We start from the raw sequence: 22,597 nt of genomic DNA, 5'->3' as shown, positions 1-22,597 counted from the left end.
TGTCTGCGCGCTCACGGGCAGTGCCAGAGAGCCCCCTCGGAAGGCAACCGGCCCTTTGGCCCTAGCTGGAGAGAGACGCGATCCGACAGCCAACGGGCTCTCCGGCAGACGCTAAGCGTCCAGCGTACTCGCCTGTGCTGGAAAAACAAAACATCGGGAAGGCCGTTTCCTCGAAGTGCTTCTCCTGGTTGCTTCGGAGAGACACCCGCCCGAGAGGGTGGCCTGCGGAGTTGGCCGTCGGGGGAGAATGGTGACTTCTCTCCGGGGCTAATATTAACCACAGTCACCCCGCCTGTTGAGAGTAGCACTCATGGCTTGGCCTCTCTTTTCTCTGAAGCCAGTGTTTATTTTACTTTACTTTTCCAAAAAAAAATGGAAAATAATGAGAAAACAACTGGTTGTGCCTTCGACTACCTGGTTTAATTTTGGCACGTGCGCTTTCGTGGACAGACCAAATGCATTCAAAAGGCTGCAGTTCTAACACGACTTACCTGTCTGGGAATAAGCCCCATTGAGGCTCCCTTCCGAGTAGACGTGGAGAGGGCTGCACCGTTTGGACCTGTCAATGAAACTCACGCCCTCTCCAATAATCCTGGGAACTGTAGTTTTAAAGGGTGCTGGAAACTATAGCTCTGTGAAGGGTGAACTATGGCTCCCATGATTCTTGGGGTTGGGGGAGCGTGCTTTAAGTGCATGGTGTCTACGCAGCCCAGGACGCCCCCCTCCCGGGAACAGGGCTATCTGCCACACACACACCCACACACACACCCAGGGGAAACAAAAGGTGAGGGGATAGAAAACGTTGAATGAGAATGAAAGCGAAAGGCCAGTGAAAAGAAGAAAACGGTGCGCGCGCATCCAATTGTTAGCCCTACTCAGAATAGAGCAATTGAAATTGATGGGCATGATTAGCTGAGCCCCATTCATTCCAATGAGTCTTCTCTGAGTAGGACTTAGTTGGAGGCAACTCTGCAGGAGAAAAAGAAGGGGGAAGGAGAGAGCGGAGTAGAGCCTCTGTGTTGAGGGATTTCTGGGCGCTGGAGACCCGCCGTTGCTGCCGCTCTCTAAAAGCAGCGAGGCAGCCGCTGTTAGCCGGGCCTCCCAGCAGCTGGGAGGAAGGCGCTATGAAGCCGGGGCCGGCCCTTGTAGCGGCTTGTCTTGCCCGGAGGTGCTCCAAGGCAGCAGGGCTGGTTCCCCCAGCGGAACCACCCGCTTCTCTTTCACTTTCTACCCGTCTTAAGCAAAACTCGCGCCGGTTTCAACCGCGCTGTTTACAAAGCCCAAAGTTTGCTCCGAGTCCATTTTGATTCTTATTTTATTTTAACCGAAGTCTGCAGGACTCGCCTCTGCTTTAGCCGAAGGGTTGCAAAGCCTATCTCTCTGAAAATTCAATGAATGAAGTCTGAACTGGATTTAATTCGAATTGTTCCGACTCGCAGTCCACGATCCCGGCAGAACTCAACTGGGCGAATCAAATGATGCTGGCGCTTCAAAGCGTTCTAATTTTGAATCCGGATTAGCCCGGTTGGTTTCCATGATGCGGACCCGACTTTGGCCAATTTATTTTCAAGTTAAGACCCCTTTACAATCCCAGGTAATGAGAGCGAGCCTACTCCTGCTTACTCAGAAGTAAGTGCAACTATTTCAAATGGGGCTTACTCTCAGGTAAACGTGGATAGCATTGCAGACTTGGATTTGCAGCCCTATGTAACATGATGGGGCTTTTAAAAAAAACTAAGAAAATAAATGCAGTATTGTAAAATCAGTAAAATTCAGTAAAATATGGGGGTTGTTTTATTAAGAAATCTTAGTGAGTAAATCGTCTATGCCTTTGTTCTCTCATCTACCTCGGAGGGGTATATTGTGTGTTCACCTCTTATAAGGGGGGGGGTGAGGAAAAATGACGCTCCCTGTCTTTCAGTATCTCTTCTCTTACTCTCCGATCTTGAAACTAAGAAAACTTCTCCACACCCAAAGACACGCTCGCCTCCTTTTTCCCATTATCTCCAGCCCCCAACAGCTCCCTGTCTGAAAAGCCCTCTGGAATAGCCGGCAACTCAGTTTACTCGGGAGTAAATTGCAGCGTGTGCTGCTGGGGCTTCTTCTGAGGCAAGTACTGTATGCAAAAGGACAGCCTAAATATCACTTAATCTGATTTGTGACACGATGCCTCTATAAATACAATAAGGACACAGAAACATATACGGTGGCGCCAACTTGAATAAAATATTGGGGGGCCCGGCGCTCCTAAATATTTTTCGGGGGGCGAAGGGGTCTAGGCCCCTTAGAGTTGGCGCCTATGAGCGCGCGCGCACACACATATAAATACACATACGTACACACAAACAAACACATAGGCACAAACTTCCTCTGTATTTCGATATCATACTATATTGCACGATCTCTTAGCAGATAATCATTATATATAATTATCTCCCCTCCCCGCTTCCAAATGGGAAAAAAAGAATACTTTCAGTCTTTAAATTACTCCCAGTCACAAAATCAGGATTTGTTAGAAATGTTTTGCTAGATTTTCTCTCCCACTTTCAGTATTTTACAATATCTCCTTCCACCAAGTTCCCACCAAAGTAGTTTAGCTAATCTTACAGTAATGGAATATATGCACGCTAACTTTAAATTCTGAAGCCCAGCCCCCAATCATCAAATCAGCAATATTATTTAAGGAAGGGACTTTGCAAACATCGTTTGGTTTTTAATTGCTAGTATAAAATTTCCCACCACTGGAATTCTTTTAAAGCGAGTGTTGTTTATATGCATTTTTTAATTTTTTAATAAAGTAGGTAATCGGAAAACAAATATTATTCCATTCTGCAGGACAAACAAGTAGCCATTCAACGTTTCTGCATCTTCAAAAGAGGCCGCAGGAAAATTAAAATCAAGAAGTAAAAAGCAAAATAGGTGTTTGTGTGGAAAAATTAGGGGTTATTTCCTTTGCAAATGTCGTTATAAAGAAATAACGAGGGGGATGACCCGCTCTAGAGTCAGTGGGGTCGAATTCTGAGGGATTTACTCCCAAGAAAAGTGTGGCGCAAAATAAAATTCGGTTGCAATCCTTTAAATTTGTTAATTGCTCGATGAAAGGGAAGGTGGAATCCAGACCAACCCAAGACTCAGTTAAAATGACCAAATCTTTAAAGGGGGGGGGGACGTATTTTCATGGATCGACATTGTAAATTTGGAACTGTGTCTCAGCTGAGCATAGTGGGACCCGTTAGAAAGGAAACGTGGGAAGGGAAATTCATCTTTATTACAAAAAGGGTTCACTTCGAAGTCAAACCAATTTCGGACCTCAAATGGGAAACGATGCTAGGGATGTCTTCGCAACCTAATCCTTATCTTAGTGATTCAGATCACTAACTAAGCCAATACACGTGTGCTTTTCTGATCGGCCACAGACTTAGCTGAAAGTTATCGAAAGAAACTCCTGCACTGGAAAGAGCAAGAGCCGGCGCCTCGCGTTCCTAGTATCACCCCCCCCCCCAAAAAAAAAAAAAACCAACAACAACCCCACAGACATCCCTCTGACGCAAGGATAGAACTTCTCCTAATGGTACGACAAAGGTTCTAAAGAAAAGTGGAAGGCGCGCGGAGATTGTGGGGCGAATGACCTTTAACTTTGATTGCTTGACACTATCTTCCAAAGCCAGGTTTAATTAGGTGCACCCCAAAACTGAGAATGGTACCCCCGCCCCAAATAAGTACTAGCATAAACAAGATTGTATTGGGATTGATTTAAAAAAAAAATGCTTGCTTAGATCGGAAAACACATTGCTTGGCATGGTCGTGCACATACTGTTCCGACGTGCAAAAGGAGAGAGCCTAATTTGGAGGGTGGCTGCGCCCACTTACTGTTGGTAGTCTTGCTTGCAATAAAGCTTGCGGTCCCGAAAGTAGCAGCTGGTGGTCAGCGCTTGTTGACACACGGCGCACTGGAGACACTCTTCGTGCCAAGAGGATTCGTTGACGCGCATCAGGAAGCGGTCCGAGATGGGCCGCTGGCACCCTTCGCAGACCGCCTGGTGCTGACAGTCTGACCCTGGAGAGGAAGGGAAGGAAGGGGTGGGGAGACGAAGTAGCAGAGAAAGAGAGACAATGTAAAAGATGGAGTGAATTTTGGAAGAAGAAGAAAAGAATACATTGAAAGCGTGTTCACACACACCAAGAATAATGGGAACTGTAGTTTCCCTTTCACAGAGCTACAGTTCCCAGCACCTTTAACAATTTACGGCTCGCAGGGGTGGGGGGCGGGGCGGGGGAGAAAGGGGCCCAAATTGGATGGTGCAGCTTTCACAAAGGACCATGTCACTATCGTTACACAATCGCAGTCACGTTCACAAGAGCAGGAGTCTCAGGCAAGAGCAAAGACTGCTATTAAAAGTGTTGTTGTTTTTTAATTCACCTACTGTTTGGGTTGCCAAGACGTTATTTCTCACTTTTTTAAAACACTTTAAAATCACATTCCAAACCGCCCCGCCCCACATAAAAAGAATTATGGGAACTGTAGTTTACGCCTCACCGAGCTACAGTTCCTAGCATAGAAAAAGCATGCTTCACATATATGGCGTTTACGCGGCCAAATTTTATTTGCTATTTGGGTGGCTCGTTGTTGCTGCAAGAGGGTATATGAGGGAAAAGGAGTGGCACAGTGAGACGAGCATCTGATTACTCGGAAGTAAGCGCCACTGAGTTTAACAATCCCTAAGCCCGGGGTCGCAATTGGGCCTTTGCGTGTTAAGAGCAAAAGCAAACAAAAACGAACCCTTCACTTTCTATAGTGCAGCGCGGTTCCGAATTCTATTTTCAATCATTCTGTTTTTCACGCTGGGCTGGCTCGTGCAATGCGGAGCGAGGTGTACAGGATTGCGTCCGAAGCTGGGAATGACGGTGGTGAGGATATTTACACACACGTTTTAATATACAACTGACTTGTTCACGAATGCAAGCGAAAGCACGTGTCTGTGTCCTTGCAATAGATTTCCACAGTCCCAGAATGGCATAATTCATCAGCTTGCTTTGGTATTAAAAGCAGAGTTTATATGCACTAATATTACCTAATTAGGTAATATGTGTGTGTCATTAAAATGATGATGATTCAAGTGTGTATGGGGGGGGTGGATCAAATCCTAGCCCCAGGATTAGCAAAAGCGGCGGATTGGGGGGGGGGATCAATCAAAAGTATTACCCGGCCAACTGTTAGGAAGTTAACATTGAGAATAATCCAACATGCTGCTTGGATCCTTTTTTCTTTCCTTTTTTGCTAAATGTATAGACATTTGTTTTGCTGTATGGTATTACTGCGATTAGAAAAGCAAAAACGCAGATACTTGGAGCACCTTAAAGGATAATTGATTGATTAGGGCATCAAACTTTCGTCGGCTCAGTGCAATCCTTACCTGACCTACTTGGAAGGAAGTCCTACTGAATTCAGTGGGGCTTACTCCCAGGTTAGTGGGCTTGCAAGCTAAAGGAGTGCCTTCAGTCCACAGATTAACACAAACTACAAAAAGTGGTGACGGGAGGGGGGTGTAATTATTAAGTAAACAGGAGTGTTATGCAGTCAGGAGATGCGAGGGGACCCCTGTCCCATTTGGAAGTTTCTCCTTTTTTTCTTTTTGAAGCCTCAGTTCCATACTCTACAAGTCTCAGCAGAGACAATCCAATAAAACTTGCTTCAAAATGCAAGAGAACATTATATTTCAAAGAGAAACAAGGGACATAAAAATAAATTGAAACAGTGGGTTCAGTGCTGTTGGTTCATTTTCCAAGGTGACTCAAGTAAAATCGAATATGTTCTGGAACATTGTTAAAAGGGGTAAGGAAGAGATTTTTGTCCTACGGGTTAGTATTTGGGGGATGAGGAAATAAGAGTGTAAATTAATATTCTCTGTGTCTGTGTTTTAGTGAAGCAACAAAGCTAAATCAGAGCAGGGACTTCGCTTGGGTTGTGGCAAATCCCCATTCCGACGTGCGGGAACACAAAGCTGCAGATGCGTGTATCTTTCAGTCTCAAAAGGATTATTCAGTCGGAAGATTGGCAAAGGCATCTTAAAAGTAGCGCCTCCCCCCCCCCCTTGAAGTTGGCCGGCGGCATCTTCGGTTCAAAGTTTTGCAACTTGAGATTTATTTGTAACAAATACGAGTCTTAAAAAAGCATGTTACAGCGACATTATGTACACCTAGCACCCCCTCCGCGAATAAAATAAATATATCAAGGCGGGGAAATCTAAATCCTAGCCTCAGATTGTCAAGAAAAGTGGCTATATTTAAAATCATTATTAATAATAGTAGCAATTTTTAAAATCAAGCCAGATCGTGTCACAATCCCACACAGGGCATTAAATAAAGAAAAGACTCCTTCAGCCCCTTAAAGGCAAATCGATGCCTTTTCTAGGATCGGCCTGAAAACGACTTACAGGACTCCGCGTTTACACGGGAAGCCTTCGCCGCTTGCCGTCCTGACAGCACCGGTTTGTTTCCAAGTACAGTATTTGAAGCAAGAGTACAGCGGACTCAGGATCGGGGGCCCGGGACTTTCCCCGAGTAAACTAGTATTCTAGGCTTTTCCTCTTTCTTAGGGGAGGGGAGTTGAACATTGCGCGGTGAAAGCGAAGTCGACTCACCTAGCAAGACTCCTAAAGTTGCGGGACCCGATCGCAGCGGGTGATCCTCCATTTTAATTCCGTCCAGCATCTTGGAGCAGTCAGTGGAGCCCCGGTTGAAACAGCTTTCCAGCGACTCGGGGCCCGTCGCTACGTCCATGGGGCAAAGGCTGGCTGCGGAGGCGAAGCGGGAGAAGGGGGAGGAGGCGGTTAGTGTCCGCTCCTGCCGGGATCAGGACCGCTGCGTCGCGGGGCAGAGGAGGCGAGCGCTGCCGAGACAAGCCGGGCGCCCATCGGCAGTCAGAGCATCGCGCCCCGACAGCAGAGAGGCAGGGTGGGTCACCTGTAGGCTAGGGGGCGCCTCCTGAGCCCTTCTCGGGCCGGAGGGGGCGGCGAGGCCCTCCCCGGAGCAAGGGGATCCCCGGCACGGCATGCAATCGCGGGCAGAAGCTCTCCCCCGGAGCGCTTCCACGCCACAGTGCCATGCAAGAGTCCCGAGCCAGGAGACGCTCCGTTTAGAAGCGGAGGAAAAAAAACGGCGGCGGAGGAACACACCCACCCCGCCAGCCGCCTCACCACCGCCACCTCCTCCTCCCCCTCCCTTTTCCAAAAAGCGGGGGGGGGGGGACTTGCTGACATTTGAACTCCCAATTGGTGCTCCTAATATCCCTGCGCCGCGGTGAGGCGGTTTTCCTCGACGTCAAATAGTGCCGTCGCTTACTCGCGGGGGGGGGGACGGGGGGAGAGAGACGATTAAAATAAATAAAGGGGGGAGAGAGAAGAAAGTAAGATGGGAGGGAAAGAAAAGCAAGCCCCCCTCTTTCTTTTTTTCCGCTCCCATTCCACCCCGGATCATGATGGGAAAGGATTCCAGCCAGGTGTAGATTATAAGCGGAGTTTGCCCAGGTAACCAGTTTGTAGTGAGAGGATAGAGAGGATGGAGGGGTCGGTAGGGAAGGGAGGGGGCTGCTGGCATCCTGGAACACTTAGTGCCAGTGAGTGGACGGGATGATGAAATAAAGGAAAGGAAATAAAGAAAATCAGGTGAGGGGACCTACTTACAGAAAAGTTGAAAAAAGAAACTGAGGAGGGGCTGGACATTGGGGGGCGGATTTGCCAATCGGTCGGTGGAAGGAATTCATGAGATCTAGGAACTTGCTGAACGGGGCTGATTGAATGGGGAGGAAAGCAAAGTTGCTGGCACGCCACCCATCTTAGGCAGAATGACCCTGCGCCCCAAATGCCTCCCACCCAGCCCCAACGGTGGAAGCCTGCAGAAGCCGGCGGGCCCCCTTCACGCCCAGCTGGGAGGTAGGTACTCGGCGTCTTCTTGGGACCTTCCGGGGCTCGTTTGAGGTTTCTAAGTTCCAGGGTCCCCTTCTTCCGGGACGCTGCCACCTGCGTGCTATCCGGGGATACGAGGTGAGAAGGGTGGGGAAGGAAGGCTGTGGCTGGATTGGGTCCGGGAGTGTGGGAAGGGTAGGGGTAGTAGCTGGAGAGGCAGATCACCGGGAGAGGTGTCAAGCGTGCAAGCTGGCCGCCGGCTGTGCCACCAGGGCTGATCTTACTATAGCATGGCACCGGCGTTGGCAAGCGGGCGCAGGGGGCTGGATGCGGTTACATCCGCCCCGTCTCCTATCTCCCCCCCCACCCCACTCTCCGCCTCCCTCCCATAGAAGCCCTTGTTCCTGACACCCACCAGGCTTTTCTGTTTTGTTGTCTGGGGCATAAAAGAAAGGGATGGCCGCGTTTGCACCTGGCGAGAGGCCCCGGGAGAAAGATAAGGAGCTGGTGGATAATACACACACACACACACAGAGAGAGAGAGAGAGAGAGAGAGAGACAGACAGACAGACAGACAGACAGACAGACAGAGGAAGTAATACATGCTTCTATTTCTCAGATCCCAAATAGCTGAGTCTGAGTCGATTCCGGTATCCCAAAAGGAAGCTTGCGTCCTGTACAGCGCCTTATATTTAAAGTACATTTGAAGCACATTTTCACCCTTGGCCCAAAGAACCCTGAGAACTGAGTTATTTAAGGGTTCTGAGAAGTGTAGATCTGTGAAGGGTACAGTTCCCAGCATTCAGCGTGGGGTGTGTGTGTGAATTTAAACGCGCTTTAAAAGTATTATGTGGACGTAGATATGATTCACCCGGTTGTGTTTGGAGAGGGAGGGGAGATAACCCTTTAGAATCTCACGCACAGTTCGGTTTTCTTCCATGATCTCTCTCTCAAAACAAACACACACACGCAGAGAGAGAGAGAGAGAGTCCGGCGAGCCTCTGTCCAGCGCTCCCAGAAAATTAAGCGCCTTTACGCACCCCCTCTATGAACTTGAATGCTGATGATGAAGAAGAGATGGTCGTGGAGGGGGGCTTCAGCTGCTGCCAGGGGGTCATGTCTAGAAATGCCCCTCATCTCCCCCTCAATTTTGGGACCGCTTGCTGGCCTTTTTCCAAGTGGTTGTCAAACCTAGGCGCACAGCAGCGCTCTGGTGGAAAAGGCGGGTTCTGCTCTGCCGCGTATAGTGGGGATAGGGGATACAGGCAAGTGTGATTTTATGGAGAGGGTCGAACTGGTGGGATTTCTTTTAGGGGATAAGGACGCTCTGAAACTCGCTTTGGGGCGCCCCCAGTTGGGCCTTTCCTTTGTGTCTACTTTTGCGCCCTGGCGCACAAGAGCGGAAACAGATGATGGTTCCATTGTATTGGGGACCCGGGCGGACAATTACGCACTGCCAGTAATCAAGGATAGACCCAAGCCAGGAATATTTGAGAGAAACCTTCCGTTCTTAACATTTCCGCGGTCCTGGCGGTTTCCATTCCAATAAGGGAACGAAAAGGAGAAATTGAGATTAATGAATGGATTGTGAGTGTGAGGCGGGATACAGAAATTACAAATGTCTTTAATTCCTCCGCCTTGTATTGACCCGCACGTTAAAGTGTGTGTGTGTGTGTGTGTGTGTGTGTGTGTATTTGTACGTGTGGTGTTGCATCAATCCCGACAACGTAGGGGTAACCGTTTCATGTACTGGCCTCAGCAACAATAACTTGCACCTCAGCAAAAGGACGGGAATAGTTGTAAATATTAATTCAATATCATTTGCCACTTTCTGGTGTCTGTGAGAGCATTATTTTCTCCTTACCCTATTCTGAAATATTTTCTCACAAATCAGGCTACCATGAGATGCAGCCAGTTGGTTGGTTTAAATACACACAAGCACTCTCCACTTCTGGTGAACTTTTTCTTTAAAAAAAACGATTGTTTCAATTAACTCTCTGAAGATATGGGAAATTATTTTCCCGCTGAGGTTTCTTAAAATGCACAATATTTCTTGGATTAGGATCAGGGGGCAAACTTCTCAGGAAAAAAATGATGGAATAAAAAAGAGGAATGAAAATGCATTGAAAGTTATTTGATAGTTATTTAAATTAAAGGGCTTTCTGCGCCTTCCTTTGGGTATATATATTTTCCCCTTCCGGTTTTGCCTAAATTGTATTACTGAAGGAAACTGCCCATGGATGTTTATCTCATTTTGGAAAGTTTTCTTTTTAGGTCATTTTCTTCCTTATTTTTTAAAAAGTCTGTTTGTTTGATTGAATGTGTATATATATATATATTCGTCCTGTCTTCTGCCACAGGCCTGTTTCTTTGTAGTCAGAAGCGTACGTATGTGCGGAATGCTGTGATTATTTAATTTTGAGATCAAGCTAAAATAATAATAGGAATCAAGAGCTCTTTAGATTTCAGGAGGCGATTCCGCTCGAAATCCGACAGCAAACCCGGCTCGCTTTAATTAAAACTGATGTTTTCCCTGGAATAAAACCTCTCTCCCCGCCTCCCGCCGCTCCTCCCAATGCAAACAATTCCGGATTTAGACCCAATTATCACGTGAAATTACGAAGAAAAAGTCCAGAATTAGAAGATCCGTGATGGTGAGTTTGCCAGACACGGAGGAGATTGTGCAGAGAACGAACAGCGGTTGGAGAAACCGCTGGAACGGCTATGAGGAGGAATATGCCACCTCCTGCCTCGCAGCCCAATTCCACAGACTGTGGGGAGTCCTAACCCACTCTCCGGAGAAACCTTTGCTCTTAGAAATACTTATTAGTCACCGTAGCAATTTTCACCCCCCCCCTTTTTTTTTAAGTCTTCCAGTGACTACCAAAAGATCAGAGGTGCAGGGAGGAGGTGTGTATTGAGCGTGGGATGGCAGTGAGGGGAGGGAGACACCCGCCGCACCTGGAAACGGGCACTCAAAAAAAGCTCTAAAATTCATCTTCTTGATCCGGACTTGGGCTTCAAAGGAGAGGATGCGCAGACGGGGAAAGAAGACGGTGCAGAACCCTTAAGATTTACTTAAGAGTTGATGCGAAGTTTAAGTGCAAAGCTGTTTGCGTGTATTAGGATCCCAAGGTGCTACTACTACTACTATTACTACTACTACTACTACTATTACTACTACTACTACTATTAGGGTTAAAGGACTGTCGGAGAACAGAAGCCCCAATGCTCAAGCCTTTACTTGAAAGTTAGTGTGATGGTGGCGATGATAATTCTTATTTATTATCGCCCTCATTGAATTTAGTGCCAGCACTCACTTTTTCAACCTTGCCTTGGAATGGAGTAAGCACCATCGAAAACCGCGCGCGCGCGTGTTCAAGGAAGATGTCAGAAGTGTTACTCGGAAGGAAGCCCCCATTTCATTCGGAGACACCTACGCTAAGAGGGAGTGTGTTGCGGAAAGGGTCAAGCAGAGCTTCGGCTCCTGTTTACTCGGAGAAGCCACTCTCTGAGATCAATAGGAGGTTGTTTCCAGATAAACAGCTGGGGGTGCCCCTTGGGTTGCTGAGGTTGACATCCCCTGGGGTTTCCTTCTAGAAAGAGACAGCGGAACTTAAAGAAAGACAATTGCGATCCGATCCTGGGCACGTTTGAAGTCAAGGCTCCTGTAGGAAATAAAACTATGGAAGACAGATCAGTGCGGTGAGTGGTTTTCGACTTGGCCCTATTCTCTGGTTTTATTCTGCAAGAGCAGGAGAAGAAGGGAAATTCCGAAGTTCCCGAATCTTAATGGAAGCCATTTCATTTCTTCCTCGAAATTTAAGCGCGTGGTGGTGGGGTATTTCTGCGCAGCACCTAGCTCACAACCAAGACGCGTCTCACGGCCGCATATGAATGCTGGATAAATTACCTCACTTACTCTACCGGCGTGTAGATTACAAACCCTTATTCCTGTTTCCCCTACATCCTTAAAAATAAATAAAACAAATCCAGGAACTCTGTAAAAGTCGTCATAGATTTAGAGGTAAGAGGCTAAAGGAAAAGACGGGGGGGGGGGTACAGGGCCTGCCCATGAGGCAAGGAGAGGTGACCGCCTCAGGTGGCAGGATCCACAGAGGCAAGCAGATCTGGCACCCAAGGAATATCACCTTCTTCTTTGGCGATCACTCGTAGCTGAGTAAGATTGTCTTCCATAAACACGGTTCGCAGTGGCAGCGACGGCTGCACCGCTCGCTCCACGCAGCCTCTCGGAGAATAGGAGGTGCTGCCTTTCACCTCCCACCCCTAGTGAGGAAATGGCGGGGGCTACCCTCTGGAGTCTCCTAAGCTGCCTGCACCCATCTGATGTGATTCAAAGCGAGCCCCCTTTCCCTCGCAACGGTCTCTGTGGATAAGGTTTATTTGATCTGCACTCACCCCTTGTTCCCAGTTTAAATTTTCATCCCCCTTGTTCCTGCTGCAGATCTTTCCTTGCCCTGGAGAGGAGTGGCACCATTTTGTAGTTCGCATCAGGTGCCAAAATGTCTTAGGCTAGCCCTGGGGAGGTGAATGGCTTACTGTATATCTGATCCCTTCTATAACATTCAGCACACAACTTAAACCTGAAATCGTTTTCAATTCCTTGCTGCAGCCCTTGCCTACACTCCGCGTTTAGATCAAAGCACTTCTGAATCAGGACCCGGAGATTTACTTCCCAGTGAACGTTCCTCAAGGCCAGGCCTAGCCTCATGAAATCCTCATTACAATGTAACCACCGATCTCAACACCAACGATAGAAGCCAATTGCAGTCTACCCACCAAAAAAACCATCCAGTTTTGCAGGAAGTGCTGCCATATTGCCTGGCTGGAGCCTCCTTCCTCCACTTTGCAGTCTACCAATTCATGGTCTGGGGTTTAGGATCCCCATTCCTCAACAACTTCAACCCTAAAAAAAGGTCAACAGCTTCAATCCTAAAAAAACTCAACAACTCTGGGGTAAAATCATAAAAAAGCTCATCAAGTTCAGTCCTAGAAAAGGTCAACAACTTTGGTCGGTCCTTTGGTCTGCCCTCAAGGCCCTTCACTTCATCATATCTGGCCCTCTTTGAAAAAAGTTTGGACACCACTGCCCTATGGTCATGGATAACTGGAAATGTGCTCCATCAAGGTCTGGAGGGCCACAGGTTCCCAATCCCTGATTTCCACTTTCCCCAAAGGAAAGAGAGAATGTTCCGAAGGAAACTTTCAAAACCTTTAACAATTCCACTCGTTTCTCCTTCCCACTCATTCACACACACCTCCGCTTTTCTCTCTGCCCGATACCTGGATCCAATACTTTGACCCCTGGGAATAAAGTTCTCCCTTGTTCATAAGACTTCTGTGAAAGAGAGCATGGAATTGCAGCCTCAGTGAGCTCACCCAAAAGTAAATCTCTCCTGAGTTCATTGGAATTCCTTAGGCTGCAACCTACTTCCCTGGACTAAGTGCCATGAAACTCAGTGGGACTTACTTCTGAGTAGACAGGCATGCATAGGTTCACAGCCTTAATGTGCATTGCAACTACCACCATGACTTTGTGCGGGAACACAGGCGAATCATTTCTCCATTCAGTACATCACCCTGTACTATCACAGATGTTCAGTATTCATACACATTTTTTGTAGATTCAGTACATTTAAAGCATGCCCCCAAAGAATCCTGGGGGAGGTAGTTTCTTAAGTAACTCTATGAGGGGGCGAACTACAGTTCCCACGATTATTTGGTGCAGTGCTTTAAATGTAGCCTAAAATGCAATTTTGCACCTCTCCTTTTTCTTTTTCTTTTGCCATGGCTAAATGATCACAGCAAGGCAGCTAGTAGATTTTAGGAGGTTCATTCAGGCCACGGAGAGGAGCAATTCTCTAATTAGGACTTATTGTTAACATATTTCACACACCAAAGTTTTTTTGGGGAGGGGGATTTCTGGTGTCAGAGGTGGACAAGAAGACATTTAATTTTATTTATCTACCCCATCTCTTCCAACCAAAAATTGCCAAGGGATTAAAAAACAACAACCGAAAATGAATAGAGTAATTTCTAAATCTGACAACCCTTCACCTGCATTGCCTGCTATGGAGCTCAGGGTTTTATAGGGGAGAGATGTAAAGATGCTGAATTTAGCAAAGGATTAACACCAAAGGCTTCTGATTCATCAACAGAATGAACAGTTATGTGTTTTATTTATCTGTTTCTTTCTTTTAAGTACCCCTTCCAAAAGCAACTTTCTAAACTAAATGGATTTTGCGCCTGGAAGATGGCAAAGAAATCCAGTTTGTGCAACATGGCTGGATTTGAAAATCACACTTTGGATTATGCCCAAATGTGAACAGGCTCCCTAACATGCAACCCAGCAAGGAAAGGAAAGGAAAGAGAAAAGAAACGAAAAGGAAAGGAAAGGAAAGGAAAGGGAAAAGAAAAGGAAAGGAAAGGAAAGGAAAGGAAAGGAAAGGAAAGGAAAGGAAAGAACCCCCTTCCCTTGGAACTTTAACTCTCAGAGTCCAATTGATGAATATTTTCTTGTTTAGTCATGGGAGTTTTAAATCCCATACAAGATGGTTCCATTCAAAACTGGAGAGAATATGGTTTACTCCTTCCCCATTCCCTAATTTATTACAATTTTACTTTCTGTTACACTCTGGAGCTGTCTTTATCAGTTGCTTGATTTGGGGAGAGGCTGTACCTTTATCTAAATATAAAAATCTCCCATTTGTCACTATCTCCTTTAATCCGCAGCCAGCTCATTCCTATGTACCTATTCAAACGCAGTTTTCACTAACTGGGTCGTACTTTGCAGCCTTTCATGGTTGAAAGGGCTGCAGCTCAGTGAGACAGTTTGCTGCCTTGCATGCATAAGACCCCTGGTTCGATTCCCAGTGCCTCCAGGTAGGGATGGGAGAGACCTCTGAGTCTGAAACCCCATAGAACCAGCGGCAGTCAGTGTAGACAATACTACGTGGACCCGACTAACTATAAGGCAGCTTTCTGTGTTCCCCTTTGCAAAGGTGGTGAGAGAAAGATTTGCCATAGTATTTGGCAACAGTCCCCCAATGCTTTAGCCCAGAACAGAGGAACTTGCAGCCCCCTAGATGCTGTTGGACTCTTACCAGCCCCAGCTAGCACGGCCAATGGCCAGGGATGATGGGATTTGTAGTCCAGCAGGGCCATAGCTTCCCTGCCCTACTCTTTGTAGTTGCTAGCCTAGGCTGTCTGTGGAGATAAGCAGTGACTGTAGGCCAACCTCAGCCGGTGAAGACTGCTTCAGAATCTTCCCTTACACCCGAATAGATAACGGAGCCTCCCAGGGTCTGGCTATGCAGCTTTCCTTACTTAACGACCCCGCAGCCTAAAGCTGGCCTGCGTCCTAACAGTGGTTGACAAAAGGCTCGAGCTTCTGTGCCTTCTCCAACTATCGACAGCATTCGCGTTACCAAGCCTTGTGTGCACTCTGCCCTCTTCTGGCCAATGCGCCTCAATGCAGCGTTTCTGAGCTCCAATTTCTTTCTTTTTTTTAATAATATTTATTAAAGTTTTTAAACAATAAACAAAAAACATACATAATAACATAGTCTTTTCAAATTTCCACATTTCATTCTCCTCTTTGGACTTCCTCACATCTCTTGTTCCTGCATTCTGAACTCACAAATTTTGCTAGCAAATTATTTACTTGTTTCAATTCATATCATATAATTATCCAATATTAAATCTCAAATTTTAGAATTTAAATCACACTTTTGAGATCTTAGTTTTGAAATATTGTTTATCCAAAATTTGTCTTTTCTTTCAATTACGTTCAAATTTATATTCCTTATTACTAAATTGTTGGAGCCGTGTTATTACAAATCTTACATCTTTCTTAGCATTCATACAATTTACAATGTTTTTGTAGATAATCCTTAAATTTCTTCCAGTCCTCCTCCACCAGTTCCTCTCCCAGGTCTCGGATTCTGCCAGTCATCTCAGCCAGTTCCATATAATCTCTGAGCTCCAATTTCTTACCCCAAAGCAAACTCGTCGCTGCCAGACTCTTGAAGCTCGGTTCAAGCTAAAGAGAGGAGGAGATCTGGCTGAGCGGGGGGATCGTTCTCTGTCTGTACCTAGTGGCTAGAGCGCGGAACCAGAATGGAATCTCTCTCATGATGATGTCAGTCACTCTCAACATAACCTACCTCACAGGGCTCTAAGAAGGACAAAATGGGTAGGAGAGGACGTGGACTTCAGCCTGAGCTCCTTGGAAGAAAGGCAGGGCTTTGTTTAAAAATGTGATAAATAAAGTAACCCAATATCTCAAATTCGGATGCTGAAACTGGAGTTCTTAGTGGATCGGAAAGGAGTGTGTGTGTAGGAGATAGGCAGATTAGCAACAACAACAACAACAACAACAACAACAACAAACACTGCATATATATATTTTTAAAATCATCTCAGTAATCCTTGCAGCAGCACAGTATTATTAATAGTGAAGATGGGAGTTTGAGGACTAGCGGCTTGCATAAGGGTCACCAAATCCCGAGCCAGAGTTATAATCACATGATCACCCACTTTTAACAGCTCAGCCTCTTAACCGCTGGACTCCCCCGCCCCCCAACACCCAAGTCTTGCAAGCAAAAGTAGGGCCGCTTCCACCTCCCATTCCTCACCTTGCGAGATCCCTTTTCAAAGGAGTGCAGCACCCCAGCCCCGCCGCTCTCTAAGTCCCTGGAACCTCTTGCCACCTAGAGGGGCAGAGGAAGCTGGCAGCTGACCCTTGGTCCATCTAACTCTCCAGGGTTTAAGGTTTCAGTCTTTCCCAGCCCCACCAGGAGATTCCACTGGAGACCGGACCTGGGACCTACGCGCAGAGCGCGTGCTCTGCTGCTAAGTTCCTGTCCTTCCCTCGAACGCATATCCCGATGCGTTCAACAATTGGGATTCTTGAAGTATATGCAACAACAAATTAATCAATTTGAGCCGTGCAATGTGGACTAAACTCGCTTATGCGGCTTCTCCAGGATTAGAGGCCCTGAAGATTTAAGCTTCATTAGTTTCATATTAGATCCGGCCCTGAGCAGACGCACGTTCAGATATCTCTGGGGACTTCAAAAGCTGCCTTACTTCGGGCACAGAGGAAGCTTCCTTACACCTAGTCAAAGCGTTGGTCCAACTAGCTCAGTATTTGTCTACACTGACTGGCAGAAGCTCTCCAGGGTTTATGACATGGGCAAAGCCAAGGGGGGCGGAAATAGAAGAATAGAAAATGCTTAACTAACTGACCAATCACGTCGGTTCTGCACCCCGTAACAAAGTCCCGTCCCCCCCCCCCACAAAAATATTGGCTACGCCCATGGTTTCTGACCAGGTTTCCCCCAGCCATTCCAAGAGATGACTGGCTCCAGCCTGTGACCTTCAGCACGCAAGGCGGGTCCTCTTCCACTGTGCTATTGGCCGGACTGGAACTGTTAATCTTGCACATTTTGGTATAAAAGTAACATTGATTGGACTACGTTATGTGAAAACTTGAAACCACTGTGCTACTTACAATGTGCTGCAATCATTACAACTACTCTGATAAATACATAGCAATGAAAAATGATGGTGGTAAACTACTTAAGACAGTATCCCAGCCAAAATGAAGCAGTCAAGGCGGGTGTTCAAAGCTTTACCGCTGCCCGCGTTTACCTGTGAGCAAGTCCCCTTGAACGCAGTAGGGGGTTAACTTCTGAGTAGACTTGTCTGGGTTTGTACCGATATCTTTCCCCCCCTGAAATGAGTTTCCCTCCCTTCGGCTGGGATCGGGTCCCCATCTGACTTCTACTCGCCCTTCGCTTTTACCTTTTAAATCTTCCTGGAGCTTTTCTGGAGTGGGGATCCAGCACGCTGCTTAGTCAGTGGCAGACTGAGATAATCAAGAAATGCATTCGTCTTTAACAGCGGTAGGCAGCCTAAGGCCCGTGGGCCGGATGCGGCCCAATCGCCTTCCCAACCCGGCCCACAGACGATCTGGGAATCAGCATGTTTTTACATGAGTAGAATGTGTGCTTTTATTTAAAATGCATCTCTGGGTTATTTGTGGGGCATAGGAATTCGTTCATCCCCCCCCCCAAATATATAGTCCGGCCCGCCACATGGTCTGAGAGACGGTGGACCCCACGGCTGAAAAAGGTTGCTGACCCCTGGTCTTTAGGATCCAGCAGGGCTCTTGGTTGGAGACCGCATTCCGTCTTTCAAGTCCTTTGTTTCCCCCACAATCGCTTGCCTAAAACAAGATAATATGCATTGTGTTATACAGCCCCAACATCTCTTATATCAGCTCTGGCGGGGCGTATATAATATAACATATCCCTGTGGAATTACATTTATGTGCATCGCTGACATCTTTTCGGAATCAGTTGGAGACCCGTTTGTTCCTCAAGGCTTTGGGGAGTTAACTGTTGTCGAACTCAATAATTAGCACTTTTTGGTCTGCTATTGGATGTAAATTGGTGCCGCTTAACAATTCTTTCTTTAGATAATCTCGTTTTAAATGTTTCTACCAGTGCTTTAAGTGGGTTGCATTTTATCTCTCTTAGTTTTGTTAACCGCCCTGGGCTCCTTCGGGAGGAAAGGCGGTGCAGAAATGAAGTGACGCTATTGCTTACTACTACCAAAAATAATGGGATTGTAGCCATAAAAAATAATAAAAGAATAATTAAAAAATTCTACTTAGAGTAGACCCATTTAAATTAATGGCCTCGAGTTAGTCATGCCTATTATTTCCAGTGGGTTCGCTCTGAGTAGGGCTAGCACTGGGAACAATCTGATGATGACAAGACATATGATATGATATGATATGATATGATATGATATGATATGATATGATATGATATGATGCAGATCTAACAGGCCTATATCTCTCATTATTTTCAAGGAAGAGCAAAACACAAGAACCAAAATTTTTTCGAGATCTATGGCAGCTAAAAGTGTTATAACTCTGACTTCTATATTTCCTCTGTGTATATCATATCTGGAAGACTTAGAGAAGTGTGTGATCATTTTTCCTTGTACTGTTATACCCCACAGTGAGTGGGTGTTATTGTTTATCCTTTAAGGTGTGGGTGGATGAGTGGGTTATTGGTCTTTTAAAGGGGCGTGCAATGCACTGAAATATTTAAAGCGTGAAGGGCACCTTAAAACAAAGATGACATGGCACACAGCCCCCTTTTCCAGTCCGTGTTAAAGCAGCGATGCCACCCTGGTCGGATTTGGACTTGTAACCAAATCAACGCCACCAGCAGCCATGTAAAAGTAGGCAACTTCCAGTGGCAGGTTGTTATATCTAACAGCGCAGTCCTCACCAAGCTTACTCAGAGGCACTCTGATCGGATGGCCACGGTAAACTGATTAAACCTATTCGGTTCATCCATTTGAAAGGCTCAATCGGTTAAAAATGTTGCTGTGTTCGTAAAACAACACGACAGTAAATCAGATCAAATGCTTAATTCCCAGCCCTGTTCAGTTTGTGACAGCGGAAACAAATAAAGTAAACAAGTTATAAACGATATTGCAACAAATTCCAATCAAATATTGCAAGTCTAGCGTGTTACTATCATCCCAGCCATTATACGCATAAGTAAATTTCAAAGGAAAATACAGTCCTCCCAAATAAATGCACACAGGATCATATAGTCCAACGAGAAACGACTTTTTGTCTGCTTAGAAATCAGAAGGAGAGGCATTCAGACAAACAGTTTCTGTTTCCGCGAAGGCGCGCGGAGACGGGTTTGAAATTCCACATGGCTTTGCCAAACACACGTAATAGAAGTCAACTCCTGCGGGCCGCGGGGGCTTCGGTCCCCACAATAAAATATTTGAGGGGTCCGGGCCCCCACAAAGTGGATGGGCATTCCCATGGTGTGTGTGCACTGTGTCATGTGATCGATTATGCGGGCGGGGCTTACCTCACCCCCCCCCCCCAATATTTTATTCCAGTTAGCACCCCTGCAAACTCGTATCAAAGGGGAGCGTGTATTTGCCCTCCAATCAGGAAATTAGAGAGGCTCCTCAAGGATGTGCGGAACGTTTTCATCCGATTCCTCACAATACTGGCAAAGCCTTCTCGGAAAGCTGTAATGTCCAAAGACCACGTAGCCATCAATTAGGAAGAAGTTGCCACCTAGCTCGGTGCTGTCGACACTGACTGGCAGCGGCTAGGGAATATTCTCAGCCCAACCTGGCGATGTCCCTGGGGACTGAACCTGGGAGTTTTTGCGTGCAGGCAAAATGTTCTGCGGCTGAGCTACGGTTCTGTGCGCTTCCTGGCAGTACTTTCCTAGTATATTAAGAGAGGCACCCGCGTAGCAAGGCTAGCTTGATGCAAGCACGGACTTTTATATAATAAAATAAAATAAAATAAAATAAAATGGTTGGGGAAGGGGGGCACAACTCTAAGGAGGAGGGACGTTCGAGGGGATGGCAGGTTGAAAAATGCTTTGGGTCAGTTGGTTAATTTAGGCAGGATATAAAGGCATTTTAAAACCCCGTTTCCTAATGGGGAAAATTTCAGCACCTGCTTATCTAGCTCTTGAAATCAACCGGGGAGTGGGGGGGGGGGCTGTTAGAAAGCCCGGGTGTTTGCGGGGATCGCGGTCAGATAAGCCTGTAACCTTCTGGGCTCCATCCACCCGCCTTGCAGAGCTCCAAAACAATCATTCGAAAATGAATTGAAGCAAGAGTGATATCTAAATATCCCCGCTGAAATGGACTGGGCTTCAAAAGTGCGTGCCCCCTGAATATATTTTTAACCATTTGTACTCCAAATATTGCTAAAAGTGGATTACAGAATATAGGCTGCATTCAGCTTAAAAGAAGACAGTGCTAAATATATGTGTCTTTAAAAGTTTGGCGCGTAAGTTTTCTTCCCCATTGAAATAGGCTGGAGGTAGAGCGCGCTTAATTGGTTCGATCGGGCCCTTGGGAGACGAATAATATTATATAAAATGTCAGAGATTTAAAGCTCAATCACCCATATCCTAACATAACCTTCAAAGAATATGTATATTTACAGACACAGAATGGGAATGATGGAGGTTAGTGATCAAGTAAAATTCAGCTTATTTGATGTCCCCGTTTATTTCAAGGGGTGATTAATCAACAGGACTTTTCGGGTGCGATCTGAAACCTAGAGAGGAAGGTTTACTGGAGATAGTGAAAGTTACTCCTGAGTAACTAGGCATAAGATTGCGCTCTATGAAACACCTTTATTGGGTTGGATTGAGTACAATCGTTTTCAAGTTTGTTTCGAAAAGGTTATACATACAGCTTATTTTGAACGGTACATAGCCCTTCACCCCTTCCCGATAAAAATTCTAACACCGGGTAACGGTCCGAAAAGAAGAGGTATTAATCTAATGATTTCTTAAAACAAAATTTACATGACAACCCAAAATGTTCCCGCTGTAACCCAGCACATTTTCTTCAAAATATAAAACCAAACTACAAAATCAATTGAACAAATTTCATTCCTCGGCTTTGAATTTTCACTTTAAAAACTGCAAAAACAGCAACAGGAACCAGGAAGGAAACACGAGAGTTCCTCCTTTGAAAGCGTGGAATCCCTTATTGTTTCAGATGTCTCAAAAACATTTTAAGAGGCTTATATTTAAGGCTTGAATGAGTGCAGCTAAATATTTCCAAGACATCTGAAATAACGCAGTAAATTCGCATGAAAAATCAACCCCTTTCCTTGAAGAAAGTTTGAAAAACCCGAAACACCCAGAAATCAATAAACCCCTTTCCTAATTTTTCAGCCTGTTTACTCTGACGCGACTTCCAACTGAATCACTATGGAATTTGCTTCCTTGTAAGTATGTTAAAGATTGCACCACCAGCATCTCAACCGTTATTATTACATCTGATCTGAAACATAGTTACACTCCGACCTCGAATCTCTCTAATTTTGAAGGGAAAGTCCCATTATATTCAAGGCAGCTTTAATTCAGAGTAAACGGGCGTGACCTGTTTTTACAATTATTTGAAACGCAAACTTTGTAAGATTAGTTATCCTAAAAAGCAAACGAGAGAAACCTCATATAACTAAAAGAAAAATAAAGTTCTGGTGGGTGGGTGGGACTGAAGCTGCCATCGTATACACACTTACCTGGGAGTAAATCCCATTGAATTCAGTGGGATTTGCTTCCGTGCAGGCATGCACAGGGTCACGAGCGTAGATGAAATTGGTCGCAGTGGGACTTACTTCTGAGTAAGTGTGTCTGGCGATGGTGCTGCAGTAACACGTGCTTTGCATATCTGCTATTGGCTTCAGACGTTACTCCAAACTCGCTGTTCAAAGAGGCCTGAAACGGAAATGCACAAGGCAGGTAAAGATGAAGGAGGAGGCTTCTGATTGTAGTTTTAAAAGGCACTGGGGAGTTCTAGGACGTGGATCTGCCTCCAGTTTTCGAAAACAAACTGCTTATGCGGATTTATCTCTGAAGGTACCCAAGACCCCATTAACGCTTGACTGCCGCCCCAATTAAACGTTATATAGAACATGGCGTGTGATTATTATGCATCTACAACGAATCCCTGACCAGATGTTCAGTCTACAAAACTGAGGTTATGTGTAGATACACGTATTTACTAATTTAGGAACACAGGAAGCTGACTTTTACTGAGTAGAACATTGGTCCATCCAGCACAGTACTGTCCACACTGGCTGG

At 46.0% G+C, this 22,597-nt stretch overlaps 2 protein-coding genes across 8 annotated transcripts in view; one reads left to right on the top strand and one right to left on the bottom strand.

Moving 5' to 3' along the window:
- LMX1B (LIM homeobox transcription factor 1 beta) overlaps window positions 1–7,119 on the bottom strand; it is a 159,615-nt gene extending 152,496 nt beyond the window's left edge. The window contains exons 1-2 of one of the 2 annotated variants that reach the window (XM_081847706.1): window positions 6,642–7,119; window positions 3,871–4,057 (exon numbers count right to left, since the gene is read on the bottom strand). In XM_081847706.1, coding sequence (XP_081703832.1) covers window positions 3,871–4,057; window positions 6,642–6,780 — 326 coding nt within the window. In that variant the 5' untranslated portion in view covers window positions 6,781–7,119. The remainder of the gene's footprint in view (window positions 1–3,870; window positions 4,058–6,641) is intronic. The other variant, XM_081847705.1, reaches the window with a different exon arrangement.
- Window positions 7,120–7,373: 254 nt separating this feature from the next.
- The window catches only part of LOC309333838 (uncharacterized protein), a 38,212-nt gene continuing 22,988 nt past the window's right edge, over window positions 7,374–22,597 (top strand). For 4 of the 6 annotated variants that reach the window (XR_014152696.1, XR_014152697.1, XR_014152701.1 and 1 more), the window contains exon 1: window positions 7,540–7,931. Coding sequence is in view for 1 of the 6 variants with exons in the window: in XM_081847811.1 (XP_081703937.1) it covers window positions 7,844–7,931 (88 nt within the window). In the remaining 5 variants the exon portion in view is untranslated. The other 2 variants (XR_014152695.1, XR_014152698.1) reach the window with 2 other exon arrangements.

Source organism: Podarcis erhardii (genome assembly GCF_964252035.2).
Source record: "Podarcis erhardii genome assembly, chromosome: Z".
In the NCBI taxonomy this organism is placed as follows: domain Eukaryota; kingdom Metazoa; phylum Chordata; class Lepidosauria; order Squamata; family Lacertidae; genus Podarcis; species Podarcis erhardii.
The sequence above is the reverse complement of the archived record's forward strand: the minus strand, read 5'-3'. Positions and strand labels throughout refer to the sequence as shown.